Source organism: Lagopus muta, chromosome 16, assembly GCF_023343835.1.
Source record: "Lagopus muta isolate bLagMut1 chromosome 16, bLagMut1 primary, whole genome shotgun sequence".
In the NCBI taxonomy this organism is placed as follows: domain Eukaryota; kingdom Metazoa; phylum Chordata; class Aves; order Galliformes; family Phasianidae; genus Lagopus; species Lagopus muta.
Genome location: NC_064448.1, coordinates 13,984,720 through 14,006,379, shown reverse-complemented (window position 1 = coordinate 14,006,379; position 21,660 = coordinate 13,984,720). Strand labels below are relative to the sequence as shown.

At 45.8% G+C, this 21,660-nt stretch overlaps 1 protein-coding gene across 2 annotated transcripts; it reads right to left on the bottom strand.

Annotated features, from left to right (window-relative positions):
- Positions 1-966: 966 nt before the first annotated feature.
- On the bottom strand, positions 967-21,322 carry RBL1 (RB transcriptional corepressor like 1). 2 transcript variants are annotated; one of them, XM_048963087.1, is made up of 22 exons: positions 21,114-21,322; positions 20,905-21,038; positions 20,588-20,788; positions 19,432-19,496; positions 19,216-19,344; positions 18,942-19,102; positions 18,170-18,219; positions 15,371-15,557; positions 14,420-14,586; positions 13,071-13,183; positions 12,479-12,582; positions 11,927-12,064; positions 10,872-11,036; positions 10,575-10,710; positions 8,944-9,210; positions 7,841-8,019; positions 6,712-6,888; positions 6,147-6,218; positions 5,705-5,789; positions 4,308-4,474; positions 2,620-2,784; positions 967-2,357 (listed from the first exon to the last, which is right to left on the bottom strand). In XM_048963087.1, exons 1-22 carry the CDS (start codon positions 21,252-21,254, stop codon positions 2,187-2,189), a joined length of 3,174 nt encoding a protein of 1,057 aa, XP_048819044.1. In that variant the 5' UTR covers positions 21,255-21,322; the 3' UTR covers positions 967-2,186. The 2 variants fall into 2 exon arrangements, with proteins under 2 accessions (XP_048819044.1, XP_048819045.1); XM_048963088.1 differs by having other exon boundaries at positions 14,420-14,583.
- Between the last annotated feature and the right edge of the window lie 338 nt (positions 21,323-21,660).

Here is a 21,660-nt window from a genome sequence, read left to right as displayed (position 1 = left end):
TACACGTGAAGGCACTTTAAACCATTAGAAAAGTTTCACATACATTGCTTCAGCTGTTCCGCAAGTCCAAAAACGTTTTTCATGTTGTCACCTACACAGGTGAAAAATCTGAACTGCATCCAGTTGTAGTACATCTGTTTTTCTAATGAAAAAACACTGTGCTTAATGACACCAGTGAGGATCTTAGCACCATCAGCTCTCTGCCGTTCCAGAGAAGGCTGCAGCAGTGCAGGAGGCGTACATGTGGTAGGAAGAGATGGTGGGGGGATGGAGCTTGAGGATCCCTGAGGCCCCTTCCAACCCAAGGGATCATCAACGATCTTCCAGGGATGCTACATCCCGACTGAATCAGCTTCATCCTTACCATGCCATACTGCTGAAGAATGTAACCCTGGTAAGCCTGAGGTTATATTCATCACCCATAAGGGCTGCAGTGATCCTGCAGGTAAGGCTCAGTCAGGATTCCTAATTTCCCCTACAATGCAGGAGGCTTCTAGGGCCTGGGTTATGCATTGAAGGGAATGTGGTTGTAACTGCAGAGATGAGTGGATCAAGACAAAGTTTGTTTCTATTGTACATTTTGTCTCGCCATCTGAAGACAAATATTCAAATTGGATAAAATTAAAGGAACTGAAGAATCTGCATTCTGTGCATGTGTGTCCATTACCCCACAGTCACACCTTTCAGAAATGAGCACCTTTTTTTTGGAAGTCAAAAACCAAAGTAGTTAAAGACCCAAATGAACTGGTTTGTAAACATCCTATCCTTGCTGAGTAGGGTCCCTGCACACACCCATGTACATACTCTTTCCTTCCATGGCTGCTGGCCAGATGCGTGAGATCACACAAGCTTTCTTCCTGTAAGCACAGCACAGCAGACCTGGCAGCATGTACTAAACAAAGCAAACAAAGTGAACAGAGCCCTTAGCACAAATGCTATGGAACTGTTATTTTTTCCAGCGTCACACACACACACACACACACACACACACACACACACACACACACACACACACTACAGTGCTGACAAGTTTCTGTACGGCTCTAACTTCAAATGCAATTAAGAAATAAGATCAAAATACTGACTTACAGTAAACTTGACTTTTTCAGTTTTGGTAAAATAAATCCTATAAAATCCCTCAGTGTTAACAACATTTTTCGTTATAAGAAATAAGAACTTACACATTTCCAATGAAAGCAATCCTTTAGAAGCTACAAAAGTCATATATACAAACATACCTTATCCGATGGGTTTACTTTCAGTGTAGATACTACACAACAAGAGAGTAAGATCTTAAAATGTAGAGTTACATAATGTGTTAAATGAATTTCCACATTTCAACAGCTGTAAGGCAGTTGAAGCCCAAGCTCTCTTTCCAACCGTAACCAACTTGTAGGTCTTTGCAGTTACGCTGCGATTCCTATCCACAGCTTCTACAGCCAGGCAGCAACCAAGCTTCCCATTGGAAAGGAGCATCTCCCACGGCAGTGCTCACTGGCTCAGGAGAAGGGTAATTCAGACTTATTCAGAAAGGTATCTCTGTGCTTTTCCAGTTGCCGGCGTCCAATTTAAACTGCTGCATCTGCTTCCTGATTCACGTTCTACGCTCCGATCCATGTTGCAACATACGCTTTTGCTGAAGCTCTGACAGGAGATAATGGCACAGGATGTCAAGTCACACGCTTCAGAACTGTTCCACTCTTTCTGAGACTGAATCAGTCTGTTCTCCTCTTCAGTTACTCCACATTATTTTAGAAATAAGGCACTTTCAAAGTTTCTACCTCAAGTACGGAAGCTTGAGAAATGTAACCGACTTCACTCATTTCCTTACCGTTTTAATTCCAAAAATAAAATGGTTACCAGAAGCTGAGTTACACTCAGAACTGAAATGCTCTAGATTAGGCTCAAGAACATCCACCACAGCTTTCTGCAGATCACTCTTTTCCTAAAATGGCTCAAAGAGAGTAACTTACAGTACAGTATGTTCTCTGGGAATAAAACCACCTTCCATGCTCCATTTCTTACTACCTAACTCTTGCTTCCTGCATCCTGTGGAAGTCAGAGGTTCACCGTTAACCAAACTAGGCAGCTGTCTGCATATACCACATCTTGTAAGGAAGTAGTAGCACTATTGCTGTATCGACCTGCTCAAGATAGCTCTGAGATCCCACAGAAAACGGGCAGCTTTAGTGATTTGCTCTTTCACTGACAACATCCTGAAGGCGCTTCAGTAGAACATCATCGTTTTCCTGGCAGAGTCGCTTCATAGGGGGCTCAGTGTCGCCATCAATCGTTATGGCTCGTTTCTTACTCCTGTGTTCACCCTGTTTTATCATATTGTTGATATCCTTCAAACTCTGTGAACGACAATTTAAGAACAAAGTAACACAAGTAACTATGACTTCATTTCAAACCCCATTTGGTTCTCAATTAGCTGAGAACTAGAGAAGTTATTATTTTGAACCTCTCTGCTGAGCACGTGAAGAGCTCTCCAAAAGAACTCTACCCCTCCCCGCAAAGTTGAGGCTCAGTGGATTCCCACCGACACAGACCACGTTCCAGCGGTGAGATGAATTCACCCTCTCCCAGATCAACCTCTTCCAACCCTTTCATTTCTACCTTGGAAGGGCTCCCATTGAATTTGTACAGGAGCGCAGTTCGAGGCGTCAGGCAGGCACTGTTCTTGTGAGGCGAGACGTAAACAGAGTGCTGCTGAGAGATCCGCCGAGGAGACACCGGCTGCTGCTTAATGCTGGGGAACGGAGACAAGGGGGGGGCTTCCATCTGAAAGAGGACCAATCCCCAGGAGGTGAATCAGGAGCTACCAGACAGCAATAACTTCACAAAAAGGCAATGCAGCCACACTTCTGGGTTTCCTGTAGAACATTTTATCCTGTAGCAGTGTGACAACCAAGCAAGAATCCACAGAACAAATGTACTAAGGCAGCTCCAAAAGTAACGCCTCCTGTTTTATGATGTTGGCCCATGATGTCAGAGACAGATGGCTGGAACCTTCCCACTGATCTCCCATTCCATTTTGCTGCCGTATGGAACTGTCTGACATAACAGCGTGTGACATGGGAGCGCACATGGAGCCAACAGGGGGGACTGAATTCCTCCATGTGGAAAAAAATAGCCTCCAGTGACGTTCATCATGAACATATGAACATCTATGGAGACCAGCAGTGGGTGTGAGCGCAGCGAGAGGTGGATGGTGTGTTCCAGCAGTGCTGACAGCGGGCCACCTCTGCCCCTGCAAGTATTGCCCCCACAAGTGCAGCATGCAGGCTCGGGTTCATCACTTGTGAATGTGCACAGCCAACAGTGGTGAATATTTTGAAAAACGGTGTGTTGTAGGATCTGCTCTGTCCAACAGTGTTCTTGTGCTCTTTGCATCTGCTGCAGTGTCCACAGTAATAACAGGAGGCACTGCTTTTGGAGCAACCTACGTATTTTTCAGATGTGTCAACACAGCCACATGAGCAAATGAGCACTGCTACCTAAAGAAACTGAAAATGGGGTTGTAAACTGGGTTGGTTTGCTTTATGCTTTTACTTTATAGACATCTCTACCAGCACTTCCCTGTGCCACTGGGCTCCCTGGAGCAGCTGTAGCTGAACAGTCTGTCAGAGCAGCATTCTCCCCTTCAGCTCATACCTGCTTTTCAGCAACTGCTATCGAAGTGATGGGTAATGCACTTACTGGAAATGAAGATTACAATGCGTTTATTTTTGCCTGTCCCTCAAGTGTTAAACCACAAAAACATTCTGCCTGACTCACAGGCCTGGCACATAAGAATGCTTCCTACCAGGAAACTGAACTGAATTTCAGTTTCAGTTCTCCACGCTGCTTAATCACACTCTCACACCCCAGTTTCTTGAGGCCAAATGTTGGTGCACTTGGGCTGTGGCAGCCTCGTGTTAACAGATAAAGTGCCAGCAGATCTGCCTCTTGTACTCTTCCTGCTGGTGCTAACAAGCTTTCTTCCCGACTCTGAAAACTCCCAATCTTATTTCTCCCTCTGTACCGCCCATGATGCTTTCCCCTCATTGCAGCTTTATCTACAGAAGGGAACTTTACAAAGAGAAAAGCCAGCCCCATTTTCCACAGCAGTGCCCCTCAGCATCCTTCTAAGGCTGTTATCTTCATAGTAACTGAGCTGCACAGCTCCTGAAGGGCTGCAAACATTACAAGAAGCATCACTTTGTGACTTCTGTAACCATGCCAGGTAAATACAAAACAAAAACCTGACACAGAATAAACCAGCGTCTGATTTTTAAAGCAAAGCTCCAATATATTTTACTTACTACATGATCCTGGTTTGTGACATCGTACTTCAGTGCAAAAGATTTTACTCTTCCTACATAGACGGCATTGTAAAATTTAATGAGATCTCCTCTCTCCTCTGTTCCCAGCTCAGTGCAGTTCTCCTCTGCCGATCCTCCCAAGGAATTTCCACTCTTCACAGATGAGTCTGATTACAAGAGAAAGCTTCAGATTTTAGAATGCGGTGTTAAATTGACTTCTTCAGACTTAAATTTGAGACATCCAACTGACAAGAGCTCGTTCATGAGCTGACCAGTCAGTAAGATGAACTCCTGAAACACGCCTCAAAGATGCACTGTACGTGGTTATGAACATCAGGAGGAGTTATGAATCGCTGCCAGCAGACCAGTGGATGGTGACTGAAGTGGATAATGCAGATCTGTGCTACAGCTATTTCCAGCTTAGGATTAGGAAGTAAAGCAGTATTGATCCCTTTTCTTTATTTTTAAAAGGAGTAGTAAAAAGCCTTCTATTTTTTTGGTTCATCTTTTATGGACTGCTATACAATCCCAGCACAGTAATAATGAAATTAGCCAGGGTGCTGAACAATGCTAAAGGTACTCAGAACCTTCACCTTTCCAACACTCAGCTATGTGCTATTCAAACTTGCAACAGTGCTTTAAGCAGTCTGACAACGTGCAGCTTTTTGCTTCTGTGAAACTTCCTAGTCATCAGCTGGCAAAAAAAAAAATAGCTTCTTCCTCTACTCACACCTACTGCATGGATGCCATGACCCCATCTCAGGAATTCTGTGGTGCTTCAGTGAAAAAAGCTGCAGCTGCACAGCAAGTTGATGTTATCTCTTGCCTGCTCAAGTCAGGCCGTTACTGAGCACAACATCCTGTTTCACTCTCCATACTACTGACCAAGCAAAACAAGATCACAAAAGAAAGCCTCTTGTTATCAGTGCAGTATGAAAGAAAGCATTTAAAAAAAAAAAAAAACCTTCAGTTGGTGTCTGTAATTCTTTAGTACGTCTGCCTTGTGTTACAACACAAAGTTGTCAAAAGTTGTTAAAAAACAGGAGTTGATACAAGATAAAGGAGGCACGAATCTATCAGCAGCGTGCAGGCAGCTGCTGGACAGGATGCTGAACCTATTGGTTTTTTTCCTTAAAAAAACAAAAAACAACAAACAAACAAACCCACCAAAAAACAAACAAACAAAATTGAACATTTGTTCCAACTGGGAAGAATGTTTTCTCTCTCTAATGCAGGAGGGCAGTTGATAAAACAGTTTATTTTTCAGCAATATACTTATTTTTCTTCATTATGTTTAAAGCTCTAAAACTCATTTCCTTTCTCTTTATCACTTGACAGCTCAGCTTCATAAAAGCATGCAAACACATTTCAAAAAAATGTCAGATGGCCTTACTTACCTTCTGCCATCTGTACGTCTTGGTTCGCATTTCTCTCCACAGGGACACTGGCAGAAGTGTTCCTTAACAAAACGCTCCTATAAACCTACAGGACACAGAGGAGAGGAAAAAACATTCTTGTCAAGGAAAACAGAAAAGACAGAAGATGAGGCGCTGGAATGGGCTGCCAGGGAGGTGGGGAGTCACTGTCCCTGGTGCCATTCAAGAAACGTTCAGATGTTGTGGTGAGGGATGTGGGTCAGTGGGAAGCGCTGGTGGGAGGTGATGGTTGGACTGGATGGTCGTGGAAGCTTTTTCCAACCTTGGTGATCCTATGAGGTGAAATCCATCTGAGTAAGAATGAAGAGGGCAATGAAGTTGACTTTTCCATTATCACCAGAATCATCTGAAGGCCACCTCTGTCCAACATTTATACAAAGGAAAGGAGCCATCATTTACTCACGTGGCTGTTTGCTTGTGGCTGATTCCTGTAACTTTTCATTATATCCTGAAAAGTTCTTTCCTCTTTGGTGACCTGGAAAAGAAAAGGCTGTTGAAGGCAGAGTGCAAACAGAAAGACAGGGCTGCTCAGGTGCAGTGTACTCAATTAGCTTCCTTGTACACAGATCTTTCATGAGCATTAATATGCTGATGGGAATATGAACAAAACCACACATTTCCATGTTCAAGCATTCTTTTTTTTTATTTATTTCTGATAGTAAAGCTATTTGTTGCCTGTTAGACATTATCCCTCCTCCAACTTTTCTTCCAATAATACTAAAAGTTAAAAATGAAGCATTATTCCATCAGAAGATGTATTTGTGAATTTGAAAACTACGTGTCTCAACTTTTCTAAGTAGAAAATGAGGAAATACTCAACAAACCACCACACAGGTACATACACACACATACTATTTTAGTTTTCTTTCACATGTCAGAATTGCTCGTCTGCTGGACTCGGTCTTCCAGCCATCCAATTTACACTTTCATCTGAAATAAAACTCTAATTCCTTAAGCCCATATGTTACCTTTGCCATGATATAAAAGGCACAGAGGAGAAGCTGGTCCAAATGCCTGTCCTTCATTAGATCAGCACAGTGAACCAACGTGAATTCAAAGCACGTCCAGATCTTCCTGCGCAAGTCATTGGACACATCCAACTTCAAACACAGGTCACGCAGGCGCACGCTGGCCAGGTGGTAAACCTACAAGAGAAAGACACACAGCAATGAATGGAGCCAACTGAGCTTAACCTATCCTGCAGAAGTGAAAGCCAAGTGCAGCTGTTTGATCTTTCAATACTTTGCTTCCTCAGAGTTTTCTCCTTCTGCCCACAAGAATGTCTTCAAATACTCAATTGTCAACTCTGTGCAAATGCTGGATGCTTATAGGAAACCTGATGGAAAATATTCCATTCCTTTTGTATTACATCACTCACTCGCTACAGTGGGATGCAATCAACCCTTGGCTATGCTGATCCAATCAGTTCTTCAACCCTTGGCTATGCTTCTTCATCCACCAAACAGTCTGACCTTCAAATCCATCCCTCTCTGGTTTAGGATATAAAGGAGAAAATCTCTGAGAACATCTTCAGTAAGAATATATCTCCCTACCCTAAAAAAAGTAGGTTCTTAACTTGCTCCTTTTACTCCTTTACTCTTTTCAAGAAATTCCTCCTTTCTAGAAGCTTTGAGATAGCATGCTTTTCATCCCTGATTTCTGAGGCCATGCACAAGAAAGATCCGCAGTACTGGGGAGATCTCAAAAATGCCAGCAAGAGAATCTCCTGGTACAGGATCCAAAACACAGCAGTTTTGAATGACCAAAACACAGAAGGGCAATCTCATTTTTGATGCATCTAACTTCTGCAAACGTGAGAGGCAATAACAAGAGAATTACAAACTGGCAATGTCTCCTACAGAAGCTGCTGAATTAAAAACAAAAAAAAACAAAAAACCCCAACAAAACAGTGTAATGATAGCACAGGGCAGAAAGTGAACGGGGTTACTGAATTCTCTACAATAGCTTTTCCCTTCTCCCAGCAATACGAGAATTCTTCAAGCCAAAGGCAAGGCACGTGAAGACTGACAGGTAACGTACTGCATGGAGTTTCAGCACAGCTGCAGAGGTAAGTCACACCTTCCTGTCACAGCTCACCTTCCTGTAGAACAGCGCCAAGGATCCTGTTCTCTTTGGTTTGTTTCCTGATGAGAGATGCACTTCTTGATCCTGATTCACCTGAGGGTGGCAGGGATCCTGAGCCTCTATTTTAGGTGCCTGACCTAGATTCATTGAGATGGGTATCAGAGTGATCCCACCCAGCTCATTTGCGATACCTGGAGATGACACAAGCACCCAAGAAATGAACTGCTGGCAGCCACGACAACGCACTGCAGAACTGTAAATCCTGAACTCTTTCACAGATATTTCACACAGAAGATATTTCTTCCTTCTGTATTGGGCACTAGGAAGACCGAGTCTTCACAAATAATAGAAAAGTACATTTCTGGTAATGCTTAAATGAAGAGTATGGTTGCGAATAATCACTTCTGAAACTATCTTCAAAGTACGAGGTTTACATGAAATTGCAATCTCTGTAGTCAGCCTATCACTCTTCTGGGAGTGATGGGCACTGGTGTTCATTTTCTGACACTATTTTGTAAATCTGACTATATGCAGTCCACATTAGTTTCTGTAATTGTCAAATTCTCTTAATGAATGTCTGTTTAAACATGAAAAGCAGTGATTTTTTCATTTTGTCTTCCTATATGAAGACACAGATTTTGCAATTCAGAAAGGCTACAAAACCTCATTTCTCATGTATCGTCCTAAGAAACAGTCAAGCATCAGTTCCAGTAAAACAAAAAAGCCAACCCCACAAAAAATAAATGCAACCCCCCACTACTTTGCTCAATGTCTATACACAGCCCTTATTCAGTAATAACAGAATCTTTTTAGATTACACTATTAGAGTTGAGAAACAAACCAATGCTTAACCTGTGATGAGATTTAACTAGAAGGAAGAACTCCACAACTTTGTTTGCCAGGTGGAATCCTTGGAACTCTTGTCAGATATCACATTAAAGCACAGAATGAGATGTTAGCACAAAAGCTTAAGTTCTGGTGTTGTGTTTGCTTGTTTGCTTTGTTAGTGCTCTCTTAAATAAGGAAAAATAGATACAAGACGTGTGGTCCATCTAGCCAGATCTTAAGGGTAAGCACAGCATCTCACGTGGAAGAAAACCAGAAAGAACTCATACCATGCAGTGGAATAGTAACTTTCTGTCCTGCTTTTCCTGCTACCGTTGCTGTTGTCACAGTCAGTACTGTCTGCCCAGGAGAGATGGACACATTTTCAGCAGCAATGCTTGATGCTGGAGCAATTGTCAACTTGGTTCCCTCTGTTAAAATCTTTTCCATCTGCATCTCTTTGGGGCTGTCGTCTCCAAAGAGTCTCCTCTTGGCACTTCCTGCTGTAGGGGAGCTGTAGCGCTCATGCACAGAGATTGGTGACAATGGCTGAGTGTCTGGTGAGCAAAAGAGAAAAGACAATCTTCAGTGGAGCAGCTGAACGGGAATATTTCTCTGCAGCACAAGAAGAGGCAGAAGATAACAAGAGATTGAAATGCATCAATTCTGGTTAAGAAGTGATCTCACAGCTTGCTGTTTCTTGGCAATATGAATAGAGACCTACAGACCTTCAACTGATTTTTATTACTCTGTAGTTACCCCAGACAGTTTGGTTTCATAATATGATAGCAACAGGAAAGACAGGAGCAACCAAGCTACCAGTGCTGCTTGTGGAAAGAACGCTCCTCATGGTGCAGAAGCTTTCTGGCTAACCAGCAAGGAGAAACCAATGGACACCTCATTTCTCCTCTGCCAGGATGGTCTGCTGGGTGCCAGGAGCAAACAAACATTTCCAATCCCCACTGTCTTCCATGGGAAGTTAGGAAGAACACTTGGTACAGATGGACAGAGGTGTGTGAGAACCTGGTACCATCTCCCTTCTACTGAACCACTCACCATAACACCTGCAGTAACCATTAATACATCACTTCCCTAACTTGAGTAGTTAAAAAATAAAAAAAAACAAAACAGTTTTGTACCATGATTTGCCAGATGAACGCAAAAGACAACAGCATCACAGCGCCACGAGCAAGAACTCACGGACTCTTGTATGGGATACAGTGAAAGAGTGAAAGCAGTTCATCCTAATCAGTGAAGTGGGAAAAAGCAACAGCAGTGCTGCCACTAACCCTTCATCCTCACCCTTAAGGATGTTTTACATGATGCCTGGGAAGAGCAAGGCAGTTCTTCAGAGGAAAAGAATATTGCAGACAAATTATCATCCTCCCATCCTGCAAAAGCAAGGTCAGTATGAAGAGGACTAAATGCAGTTTTGTCATCTCAGTATGCAATAACAAGGGGTGACAGTGGCAGCCATCACTGTGCCAGTAGGACAACATGCAGAGAGACCGTGGTCTGAAGGATTAGAATGGTAAGAATGAAACAGAGCTACTAAAAATGCTGGACACTGCAAAGAAAAGGTTATACTTGAAGGAAAGGAACCAAAAATCCAGTCCAATTCACTGACAGCAACAACAACAAAACCCCAAAGAACAAACAGCCCCGATAACAAAAACCCCCACAACCTCCACAAAGATTGCAAAGCTACCAGATGACAACTCATCCTACAAGTCAGGTAACCCTGCACCTACACAAAGGCACGTCCTGCTCCGCTTCACACAGGAAGCGTGATGACCAATGACTGCTGCTAGTAAAAGACACAAGGGTTTGACTGGGTGCATCTGGACTTCTTGATCAACTGGGACTAGAACTGAATAAATAAAATCACACATCCAACATATATGAGGAACTCTGAACGTACCCCGTCTTAAACTCCCGCCAAGGTCTGTCCGAACCTCTTTTACTCGAGGATGAACTATAGGAGATATTGGCATCATAGGCAAATGCCCAAGCCCACTTCCTCCATTGTTTGCTTCAAAATTATTGGGAAATATTACCTGAGAAACAAGAAAAACCAGTGTAAGATAACAAATAGCTTTCCTTTGTCCCAAATCTTTAATATTTTTTTTTTCTGCATAAACTGTTCCATTTGAACAGTGTTCTGTACAAAGCAGCAGTAAGAAGATAATTTTTCAGTAGAGGAAAACAAATAACATACCTCCTCGCAGGTGGGAACCCTGTTTCCTGAAGCCTGGAGAGCAGTCCAGAGTGCTGAGTCCCGAGTCCAGGCAAGGCTCTCAAGGATTTGCTCCTCGATGCTGTTGAGGTGCTTCACCATGTCTCTGGAAAGTCCTTCTTCAGACCGAATCAGTACTTCAATTACCTAACAGCAACAAGGCGCTCACATGAAAGCGAAGTCAAACCACTCCTGCGTAACGCGACCAAACCATTTTTCATTTCAGGACTGCGTTCCCAACTTCCCTTCAAGGTGGAATGCTCCAGCTTCCCCCCCACCCTTGAACCCTCCCCAGCCCTTTCTGACTCCCCTGAGCAACCCAGCTTCCACCGAGGCACCCACAGAAGCAGATTCCCCAAACACTCTGCCCTGAATGCCGCCCTTCCTCTGGCGGCTTGGCTTTCTGATTTTTCATCTTATGTCACACCTCAACAGAAGGCCTCTGTGCCTCTATTCAACATCCTACTTCTGCATTTCAGTGCAGCTGTGCTGTCCTGTGTCCATACAAGCACACAGATATACATGAAATAGATGTATCAAGCCCAAACACATTCCTTTGTTTCCTTTTAAAAGTACAAATTAATTGCTTTTTTTTTTTACTCCCTTTGCCAAAGGGGATCTGGAAATAGACAGCAAGCATCCTGTTAGCAGAGAATAACTGCTCGCAGGGTGCCTTCAGGCCCCTTCTCACACTGAGCATATACAGAAGGGATGCACAAAGCACATGCTGTGTTACAGCCAGGCAGACGTGAGCAGGTGCATCAGATTCAGCTGGGCACATGAAAAGAACTAGAAGTTTATTAATAGCATGTTACAGTGAAGAACCATTTACAAAAAGGTTTACTTGCTTTAAGTTTCAGCTTCAACTCAAACATTACACATCCCAGGTAACGTTACGGACAGGCAGAATTTAGAATAGCCAAGGCACACGTTAACATCTGTTTCTCTCCTACATGACTACTAGGAGAGCACCACCCTCAGACTGCCAGTCCAGTAACGTGCCACTTTCAGTGCAGATTCAGACAGTATGTCTTTACCTTATAAAAGTAGAATGGCCTTAGGTCAAGCACTTCGATTATCCAGGGAAAGGTGCGAGGAGAGCTGTAGGCAAAAAGCACGACCTCCAAGCAGCACGCCATGAGGGAGCGGTGAAACACATCTTGTTCCAAGAGAGCCTTAAGGGATGAGAGAAGATGCCAATGACCTGAGCTTATGGAAATGGAGGCACAGGTGTGTGAAAAGCCTTCCAGGCACAATCACAGGCACCTCAGTATTAATCTAAGAAACCCCACGCTCTCAGAGCCTCCAAAACAACAACTTCTTAGGGTGGGAAAAGATGGGATGATCCCTTAAAATAATTACTACAAAGAGTATAATTACTGCTAGGATATAATTCATGTAATAATGGCAGATCTCTACAATTTTCAAAAGTAGTCAGATTACACTTAAAAGAGAAACGCATGGGATGTGTGTAACATTAATGATACACATGGGTTGCTGTCTGCAGGCTGATCTGTACTGGAACCATCTGAACATATCCCCCCACAGAGGATTTATGAAGTGTTCTCTTTTGCAGGTTCTTTACTTACAGTCATGTCCTTCCCATGCAGTCTTCGCATTTCTTGTACCATTATAGTCTCCAAGATCTTATAGTACAATATCTCTGCCAGTTTTAATCTGTTTACAGCAAAATCTGAAATTTAAAACCAACGCTGATGAAGCCCTGTGCTGTTTCCACAAACGGCCTCAGCCTGCACTGACCCATACTAGGGCTCCTCTAACAAAGCACAGCACACATATACGCATCCTGCAAACGAACACAGCATCCTTTGATACATGCTAGTCACAAGAGCAGCACACTGGAAATACTGGAGAGGATTATTAATGTTTATACTGAAGTCACTTAGAAACAGTTGCAATGCATTTCCTAGTCGTATTCCACTTCCTTCATCTTTAGGAATACAAGTATCAATTTTTGTTAAAATCTCTAAAGTTTCAGCACTCTCCTGTTATCTCATTTTGAACTTAACTTTCTTTTAATTCTGTAATAAGATACTATTCATCATAGTGTCAACAGCAGTACTTTTCTGATTGGGAGTGCTGATTGCTAAAGGGTCTCCCACGTATTGGGACAGGCTGAGTGTTACGTTCTGGAACATCCCACGCATTTCACCTTCCTACCTATGTGAGATCCTGGCAGTTCGTCTGTCGGCTGCGTGTAGCTGTGACAGAACGTCTCCCCTATTTCTCTCACTCTGTTCACGATGCTTTCTGCAGGGCTTCGTGCACAAGACCTGCAGGAGAACACAGGAAGCAAGCCTTGGCCACGTAAGTAAGTGTCCTGATCCCGTGCAAACAAACAAACAAGGCTGGTTTTCCTGAGCTTTCTGTTAGACAGTAACCCCAACATCAGAAATCACGGGAAACATCACACGGAAAGATTGTTTCTCTCCTGCTGTACAGATTTCACAGCCAACATAAGAGAAATTGAGAGCACAATCAGGAGAAAAAATGTATCAGCAGGAGCAAGGCATGAGAGCTTTCAAAAAACAAAAGCAAGGCAGAAGGGCACTGATGAACCCCCACAGACACTGCTGGGAAAAGCACCCAGAGAAGCTCTACGTTTGGAGACGCCTTTCTGAATGCCTCCATGCTCAGAGGACAGTGGCTCAGGACTGGTAGCAAACACAGATACTGAGTTATGCTGAAAAGCCAGCGCTGCAACGATGGGTTCCTCAAACAAAGCCTTCTAATTGATTAAAAGTTACTCTTACAAGGGATTTATATCTGAAAGAGAGAACATTCAGAAGCATGGACCATTCCAGAGTCAAAACCACTGTTCTTCTACTCCTCCCAGTCAGCCAAAGCATATCCGATGTCAGATATTAAGTGCTAATACTAAGTACCCATTATCACTAAAAATAGTAATAAATAAAAAATCCAGAGCCCATACACCACTATTCAGCAAGACTGACTCACAGACAGTCAGACAACTGCCCAACAGCTCTATGATTATGCATTATTAAGTTTTTACTTGCTATGAAGCAACACTGGTCTACCTTTTACTGCTGCACTGTGTGCATTTATCTGCTTACACACCAACATTTCTGAGCACGTGTCACTGCAGTCAGCACACAGACGTGCACCCAGGAGGCCAAAGCTGATCTGCAGAACAGAGTGCTGCTCCCAGAAATGGTGGTGAGGAAGGCCTGGGGCTGCCTTCAGCAAAAACTGAATAGGATTTCCAATATCATACAGCTGCTGAAAGGGACGAATGAAGATGGTGCTGGTGACCCCTCAGGGATGGGGGGTCCAGCTCTCCTCCAGAAGTACAGACCATTTAAAAAACAATGTTCCACTTGATATCAAGACCCATTAACTGGAAATAATAGAAAAACACAAGCAAAAAATAAAAATAAAAAAAATACACTGCACCAAACAAGAAAGCGCAATCTGAGAAAGAAAGCAGCCCCAGTCACGAAAAGATGAGCCTGCATTTGTTAGAGAACAGCTGCAGTGGATGTACTTACTCAAAAACAGCTAGAAGCAGGTCACTAGGGGCGTTTTTCAACCCAGCCACAATGTTCTGCAGCCGACTCACACTTTGTGTGGCTGAAGCAACGGGAGTGATGACAGCTTCCTTTTCTCGTAGGTATCTTCTTCCAGTCAGAGGAGTTGAAGGTGCAAATGACCTCTTCTGAGAGAGAGATGGATAATCAATAAAAAAAACCCAACATAAGTGGTGCAGAAACAGCATCTGCAAAATCACATCTATGTTTAAAATAACACAATTAAAACGCTGCCAAAGAAGGCTGCCAGGTCTGTGCTCTTAGGACTTGTGGAAAATTAGTTCCTTTTCCCAATGCTGGGCTCCATAAATACATACAATCCTCTTATCCAAGTTTGAAAGCTATTAGTTGGGTAACTTCCCATACACCCCCTTCATTCGATACAGTTCACGTTGTTAAACACAGCGAAATGCTGACTTTGCTTATAGCTGCTGTTTGTAACCAAAGCAGAGGAGTCAGGCTTTGGTTTCGTGTCTTGAAAGCTATTTTTCATAGAACAGGTTGACTTTTCCTGTCATCAGAAAGAATCACAGGAAAACACAAATTAATCCAGCGTAAAGGTTTCATGGTATTCTTACTGGGCAAGCAGCATGAAATAACTCTATGTCAATATATGGAGGTCTTAACTACCTGCACTTTTTCCTGGACAAAATAACACCAGTTCACCTACAGAAGTGCTCCCACCCTGCTCAAGGAGCAGTTGTTTCCTGCATTAGCAAAGACAACACCACAATTTCTCTTAGCAAGGCTGCCCGACTAAGCCTGTGAGTGACATTCACCTCCTTCCTCCCAGCAAACCATTCAAGGGATGCAGCTTTTCCAAGTCATCTCAGGGATTCAAAGTGCATACAATGGGAAAACTGGACTCCAAAGGAAGGAATAGTCCCCCCGAAAACAAGTTACATGAGTCACCTTTTCGAAGTGCTGCTGAAGGTGACACTCCACGTGAGCTCTCGCTGCTGTTTTCCCCACTTGCAAATCTGCAGGAAACTTCCGAGGAGTGCCAATTTCTTCCTCAGCATCCGCTCCTAGGAAAACTCTCTCATCAAAGTCCCCCACTGTTAGAACATACTCCTCGTACTCTTTATTCAGCGCTTTGCTGGAAGAGAAGCCAAAGTTTTACAGCAAAGGTTAAACTGCTGAACAAACACAGAAGTGAAGCCAGCACAAACTCAGCGCTTCTCATGCTCTCATTAGCAGCAGTGCTTCTACATGGAGCTCCCCTGCATGAGCAGCCTGCTCACAGCCCTGCTTGGCTGCCTTCAGCTCCAAGCCTCCCACAGCAGCACACTGCACAGCCTGCTCTTCACCCACCAGTGCTTCACAGAGATACAGAATCACAGAACGGCCTGGGCTAAAAAGGACCACAATGACTACCTAGCTTCAACCCCCTGCCATGTGCGGGGTCACCAACCACCAGACCTGGCTGCCCAGAGCTGCATCCAGCCTGGAACGGACCATAAAGATCACCGTGTTCTAAGCCACCTGCCATAGGCAGGGATGCCCACGCAGTGCATTAATCTCAGACAGTGCTGAAATCAAGGCATCAGGCTCCACAGCTGAATTGCTTCACACACACAATATATACATACATGGAATCTGGCTTTTCTGAATAATTTTCCCATCAGCTGATCCAGAAATGTTGGGATCTCAGGTTGAAACCTGCCAAACTAGGATGCATTTGCTTCAAATGACATTCACCAACACAGACATCTTCAGAATTATTACATTTCCCTTACACTTTCCTGAGGAAGTAGAAAAAAGAACTGCCTTTCTTAGATGGCAATTAGCATTAAATTAGTTCCACACACTAGCAGAAAATCTCCTAAAGGTCTTGAAAACCTGGTAGGTACACACGGAACGTGGGACCACGAGGCACTCGGTGATGCACTCCAAGGCTGCCACAGCCCTTTCCCCGCTTCCATTCCTGTACCCATTCCCTTCTGTGCTGTAAAGTGAACTGACATAAAATCTCATAGCAATGTGTAAAGAAAATGGAACCACTCTGGGCAGGCAATGGAAAGAGATCTACTATACCAGTGTTGGTATTCAGAAAAGTCTGATGATTGCACAGGGTGGGTTCTGAATTAGAAGCACTGTGCCCACGCAGTGGGCTGGACAGCATTTTGGTTTTTTGGAACAGAGCTTGGAGCCACCTGTGAAATACAGATACAGGACAAGTCCTTCACAAGGACGAGAATCCAGATGTGAATGGAGCTCCTGGGGCAGTGGAAGTCTAAGTGCAGGATATAAAATGCTGACAGAAATTCCCAAATCAAAACAACTGCAGACTGACTGAGCTTTGTTAACATCAGGTGGAGTTGTGTCTCCCTGCTGCTGCTTAACTATTTCCCAGCAAATCCTGATCTCTTTGTCACGAGGAACATGAATGAGTTGGACTTCAATATGTTCCACTCACTGAACAGAAAACTTCTCCTGAAAAGAAGTCACTGGGCTCGCACAGGGAGAAAATGTGCTTCCACCTCAAACAGTACTGAAAGAGCCCATCAGAAGTTAAAGCTCTGCCCAAGCAGAGCAGCAGGGGCTGTGTTAAGTCTGAGCTCTACTTTGGCTGCCTGGCACTCAGTGGCATCTTCCCTCAATGGCACAGAGGAAGGGAACTGAAGCTTCAGTCTCCTCGAATCACCACTGACATGATACTGAACAGCTCCTTTGGCTCCTTGATTCCAGCTAACCTGCGTGTGGAAGACGAACATTTAACCTGACAAAGGCTGCAGAACCTCCTGTTTGGGCAAAGACACAGGCAGGTTTCCTCAGGTGTCATTCAGTAAAGAACAGGGAACGCCGCCTCATTTGAGTGGCAGTAACCACTACCACCATTAGTGGTTAAGCAGGGATACCAGTACAGCTCACTGCTCCATAGGGAGCAGAGCAGCACTTCTTCATCTGAATGCTCTGCATGTTGCAGCAGGGCAGTCCCTGCTCATGCTTCTGAGAAAGCAGATGGCACAGCTAAAACCTCCCCTTGCAGAACTGAACTATTAGCTGCTTGTGGAAGAGGAAAAAGCTTTGTGGGATCCAGAACAAAGCAGCTGCGACTCATCTTTTCATCTAAATTACTTTTGAGAAATAAATGTTAGAAGTCCCCAAAACAGCTCCGTTTGCCTCCCTCCTCTTTTCTTGCGGTTTTGCAATTGTTGCTCCTTTTTCTTTTGAGCTCTCCCATTGCATTCACAAATGTATGCACTTACCTGGAGACTAAGAAACAATCCTAAATACTTCCCTATTCACATGCAAATATTGAGGTATGCATAGTAACACATTCATGAGCTTTAGAGCTTGGACTTGCTCAGACTACACACAGGTTAAGAGCTGCCAGAACAACACAGAGTAATCTATGCTGGAAAAGATCCTAAAGATCAAGTTCAGCCATCAGCCAGCACTAAACCACATCCACACGTCTGCAATAGCTGTAGGGATGCAGAGTGCAGCCCTGCCCTGGGCATCCTGCTCCAGAGCCTTAGCACCTTTCTGTGACCTGACATTAAGGAAGAAACTCTGTAGCTCACCCTCTGATATTGGAGGTATCTCAGACCCAGGAAGCATTTCGGCAAGGAACAGCATTGCTTCTCAAATCACCAGAAGCAGTGAGATGCAGTAAGATACGGAAAACATGGGATTTAGCATTCAAAGACCCATACTCAAGAAAGAAACCCAAGTCCAAGATTAAAAACGCACACTGTCACTTACTTATTTTCTGTAAAATTGCAAAGATCCAACAGACATTCTCCTTTTAAGATCTAAGAATAAAAAAAAAGCAGAAATATCTTACATCATCAATCAAAACCATTCCATCTCTACCAACGTGACAGCAAGACGGTCCTTGCCAAAAGCACAATGAGCACAACCAGACTTGTCCTTTTGCCCAGACCAGAGCAGCACAGTGCTGTTGGTAAGAGGTGCAGGCCAGGCCAAAGCTCAGCTCATCCAAGCTGTGGTGAACGCACAGCTCAGGAGCAGCGCTGTTAGCTCTGCACCCCGGCAGGGAGGAAGCAACCTGCTTCCTGGTCTGATGACTACAGACATCTCTATGGAGCTTGGAGAAGTTCTCCAGGAGCAAACCCACACAGCACAGTTTTTCCATCTGTGACCCCAGCTCCTCATTCAAAGCACTGCGTTTACCCCAGACACACACTGGGACCCAGACAATCATGACAGCTGTTCCACAAGATAACATCTTTCATTAAAAAAGCTGATCACCTACAGTGCAGCTTCCATACTGCCAAGAAAGTAAGGATCTTTCACTGACATAAAGAGCCAAAACAGAGGGGGCCCTACAGCATGCATCGTTAGAAGGGAGAGCTCAGTTCTGCTCCCGCTGAAATGCAGAGCAACAGACCTGAACAACACGAGTCCACACGCCTACCAGAGCGCTTTCCTCCAGCACGTGCAGGATTTCAATGCTCAAGACAAAACCATCTGTACAAACACTACCACACGTCCTCCAAATAGTAATATGCACCTTCCTATCGAACAGCTTCGAAATGTACGGCTTGAAGTAGTGCTCCTTTATTCCTTTTGCTTCCACGAGAAGCCCATCGTGCAGCTCACACAGCGTGGCAATGATGCACGGAGGGTCCTCTGAGGCTTTCATCTCTGATGCATGGAAGTCTGCTGGTAAGCCTGGGAATGGGAAGGAGAGGGAAAAACAGATGACAGCCTTCAACTTTACTGAAAAAAAGAATAACCAAAGGAACAAAGCGTATTTCGTTTTGAACAGCCTATCCCCACCGTACCTTTAAATGACGGATTTAGCAAATCTCTTCGATTTGGGCACAAAATGGCATTTGCAAAAACCAGGTCCAAGCAGCACAGAAGTAGATGATAGGAATTTACTAAATCGTCCCCAATCATACGGAAATTACCTTGAAGAGACAGCACATCACGTCAGGCAACAGAAGTTCATAACTCAGAATGCATGAGAAACACACGGCAGCAGAACGCAAGCCTACCCTTAGTGTACACAAACAGGGTCCAGCAGAAGTTGAAGAGATCCTTAACACCACACAGCACCCGCCTGTCAACGAGAGGGGCAGGAGTCAGTCTCTGCTTCCAGGAAGCTGAAGCGCACTGCTTAGCAAGAGTTTCCTTCTGCTCAAAGCAACAGTCGGAGCCATCACATCACAAGGGCACACCGAGGCACGCCGTAAGCTGGCGGCACACAGAGCAGCTCTCACTGCAGCCTCCTGGACTGCTCTGCACAGCTTTTTGCACAGAGTCACCGACTGCTCTGAGCCAACAGCTGCCTGTGGTCAGTGCCCCAGGCACTACCTTGGTGATGTTGCAATTGTGACAGGAGTCTCACAGAGCTGCATGTAGCAGACTGCTGAGGGCTCTGTCAATTGCAGTGCACCTTTCTCCCAAACGTTTTACTAAAGCATCGCACACCCTTTCAAAATATGCAACTACAACTCGACTGCAGCTCTTCTGGTGAATACTCTAGAAGTAGAGATGAACCAAAACCACCCGACAGAGAAGCTGCGTGCTCAGGTTAATGAATGCTGCTCTGATGAAGGTACATGAACACAGTGCACGGACATTTCTCCTCATACAGGCTCAGCAAAACTGGTTGCAGCAGCAGCTCCCTTCCCATATGTGCATAAGGAGCCACACCAGAGCGGGTTACTGTAAATTACCCCCTCACATCCAGACCAAATTGAGGCTGCAGAAACCCCCAGCACTGAGCCAGCTCAGCTTCCTCTGCTGAAGGTCATATCCTCACCAGAGCTACCGGGGACAGCCATGCAGTCAATGCAGAACAAGGATGAAGCCCTTTAATTAAGAAGTGCTCCGTGCATCAGGAAGATGACAGCACCAGTCGCTGCATGTCATACAGATGAGCACATTGGCTGCAGTTTGCTCCCACAAAAGGGCCGGCGCTCACCTGGCATTCACATAAAGCAGCTGCTCACTGGAGTCCACTGATGCAGCACTGGGAGGAGTGCAAGGAGGGACAGTAGCCTGGTCTCAGCCACTGCCTATGCCTGCACTGAGCATCCCTGCATGTCTGCTCAGTCACTTCAGAACTCGGCCTTGTTTTTTAAAGCACAACTAGCGCTCTCTTTATTTGTAAAACCGTTGTAAAGCCACACGAGAGCTCCCCAGTACCTCTGCTTCCTGCTCCGTTGGGGTTTCGAAGTTTCCTCGTTAGGGTTTTGAAAGATATCCAAAAATATCGGTTCAAACTTCCTGAAGATAACGGTGGACACCTCGAAGTTCCTCTCCAGCCTTTCCACCCGCTCCCGGAACTCCTGTGGCACATTCGACATGTCCATCCACTTCTTCATTTTGCTAAAGAACTGAATCAAACTTAAAAGGGAAGAGGAAAAAAAAGAAAGAAAAAAAGACAAAGAAACCGTCGTGTTATCACCGGCTTTAACCGCCGTTCTGTCTCAGCGCTGCCCCGTGCGGGCCGAGCGGCGCACCTGAGCCTGGCGGAGCGCAGGATCCGGGTCAGCGACACGCAGTTGCCCTCCATCAGGCCGCTCCCCACGGTGGGCAGCACGCTGCGGCGGCACGCGGCGTACAGAGCGCAGGCCAGCCAGTGCTGCGCGTCCCCCTGCAAGGCAACGCCGCTCGTGGGGCCGGGGCAGCTCGGCACGGCGCGGCCCCGCCGCCCGGCCCCACCGCCCACCTCCAGGCTGTAGGTGCCGCGCAGCGCCGTGAAGTCGCGGAGCGCCTCGGCCGCGCTGCCCGCGTCCAGGTTGAGCTCCCGGCACAGCCGCTCGATGGCGGCGCCGAGCTCAGGCTCGGGCAGCGGCTCGGTGCGGGACATGGCGGCCCGGCACGGCCGCCACGGCGCCGAGCTGCGCTCAGCGCGCCAAAACCTCCGAACCGGAAAGGGCGCGGCCACTTCCGGCGCCGCCGGCGCCGACGGGCGGGAAGCGGGAGGGGGCGCGGGGTCGGAGCGGTTCTGCTCCGCGCGGGTCCGAGCGCAAGGAGCGGCGGAACGGCCCGGCTCGGGATGCTTTTCCGGAGCCCGGACGCGCCCGAGGGAAGGCTGGTCCCGGGGGCCGGGCCGCGCGCGCGCTGCGTCCGCTCTGCAGAGCTGCCGTCCTCGGGCGCGGGGCGGCCCTCGGTGTGGCACCGCGCGCGGCCGGCGAGCATCGCCGTGCGGCTCGCGAGGAGCGGCGCCGAGGCGCGCGGGGCAGCCAGCGCGGGCGGCCAGACCGGCCCACCCC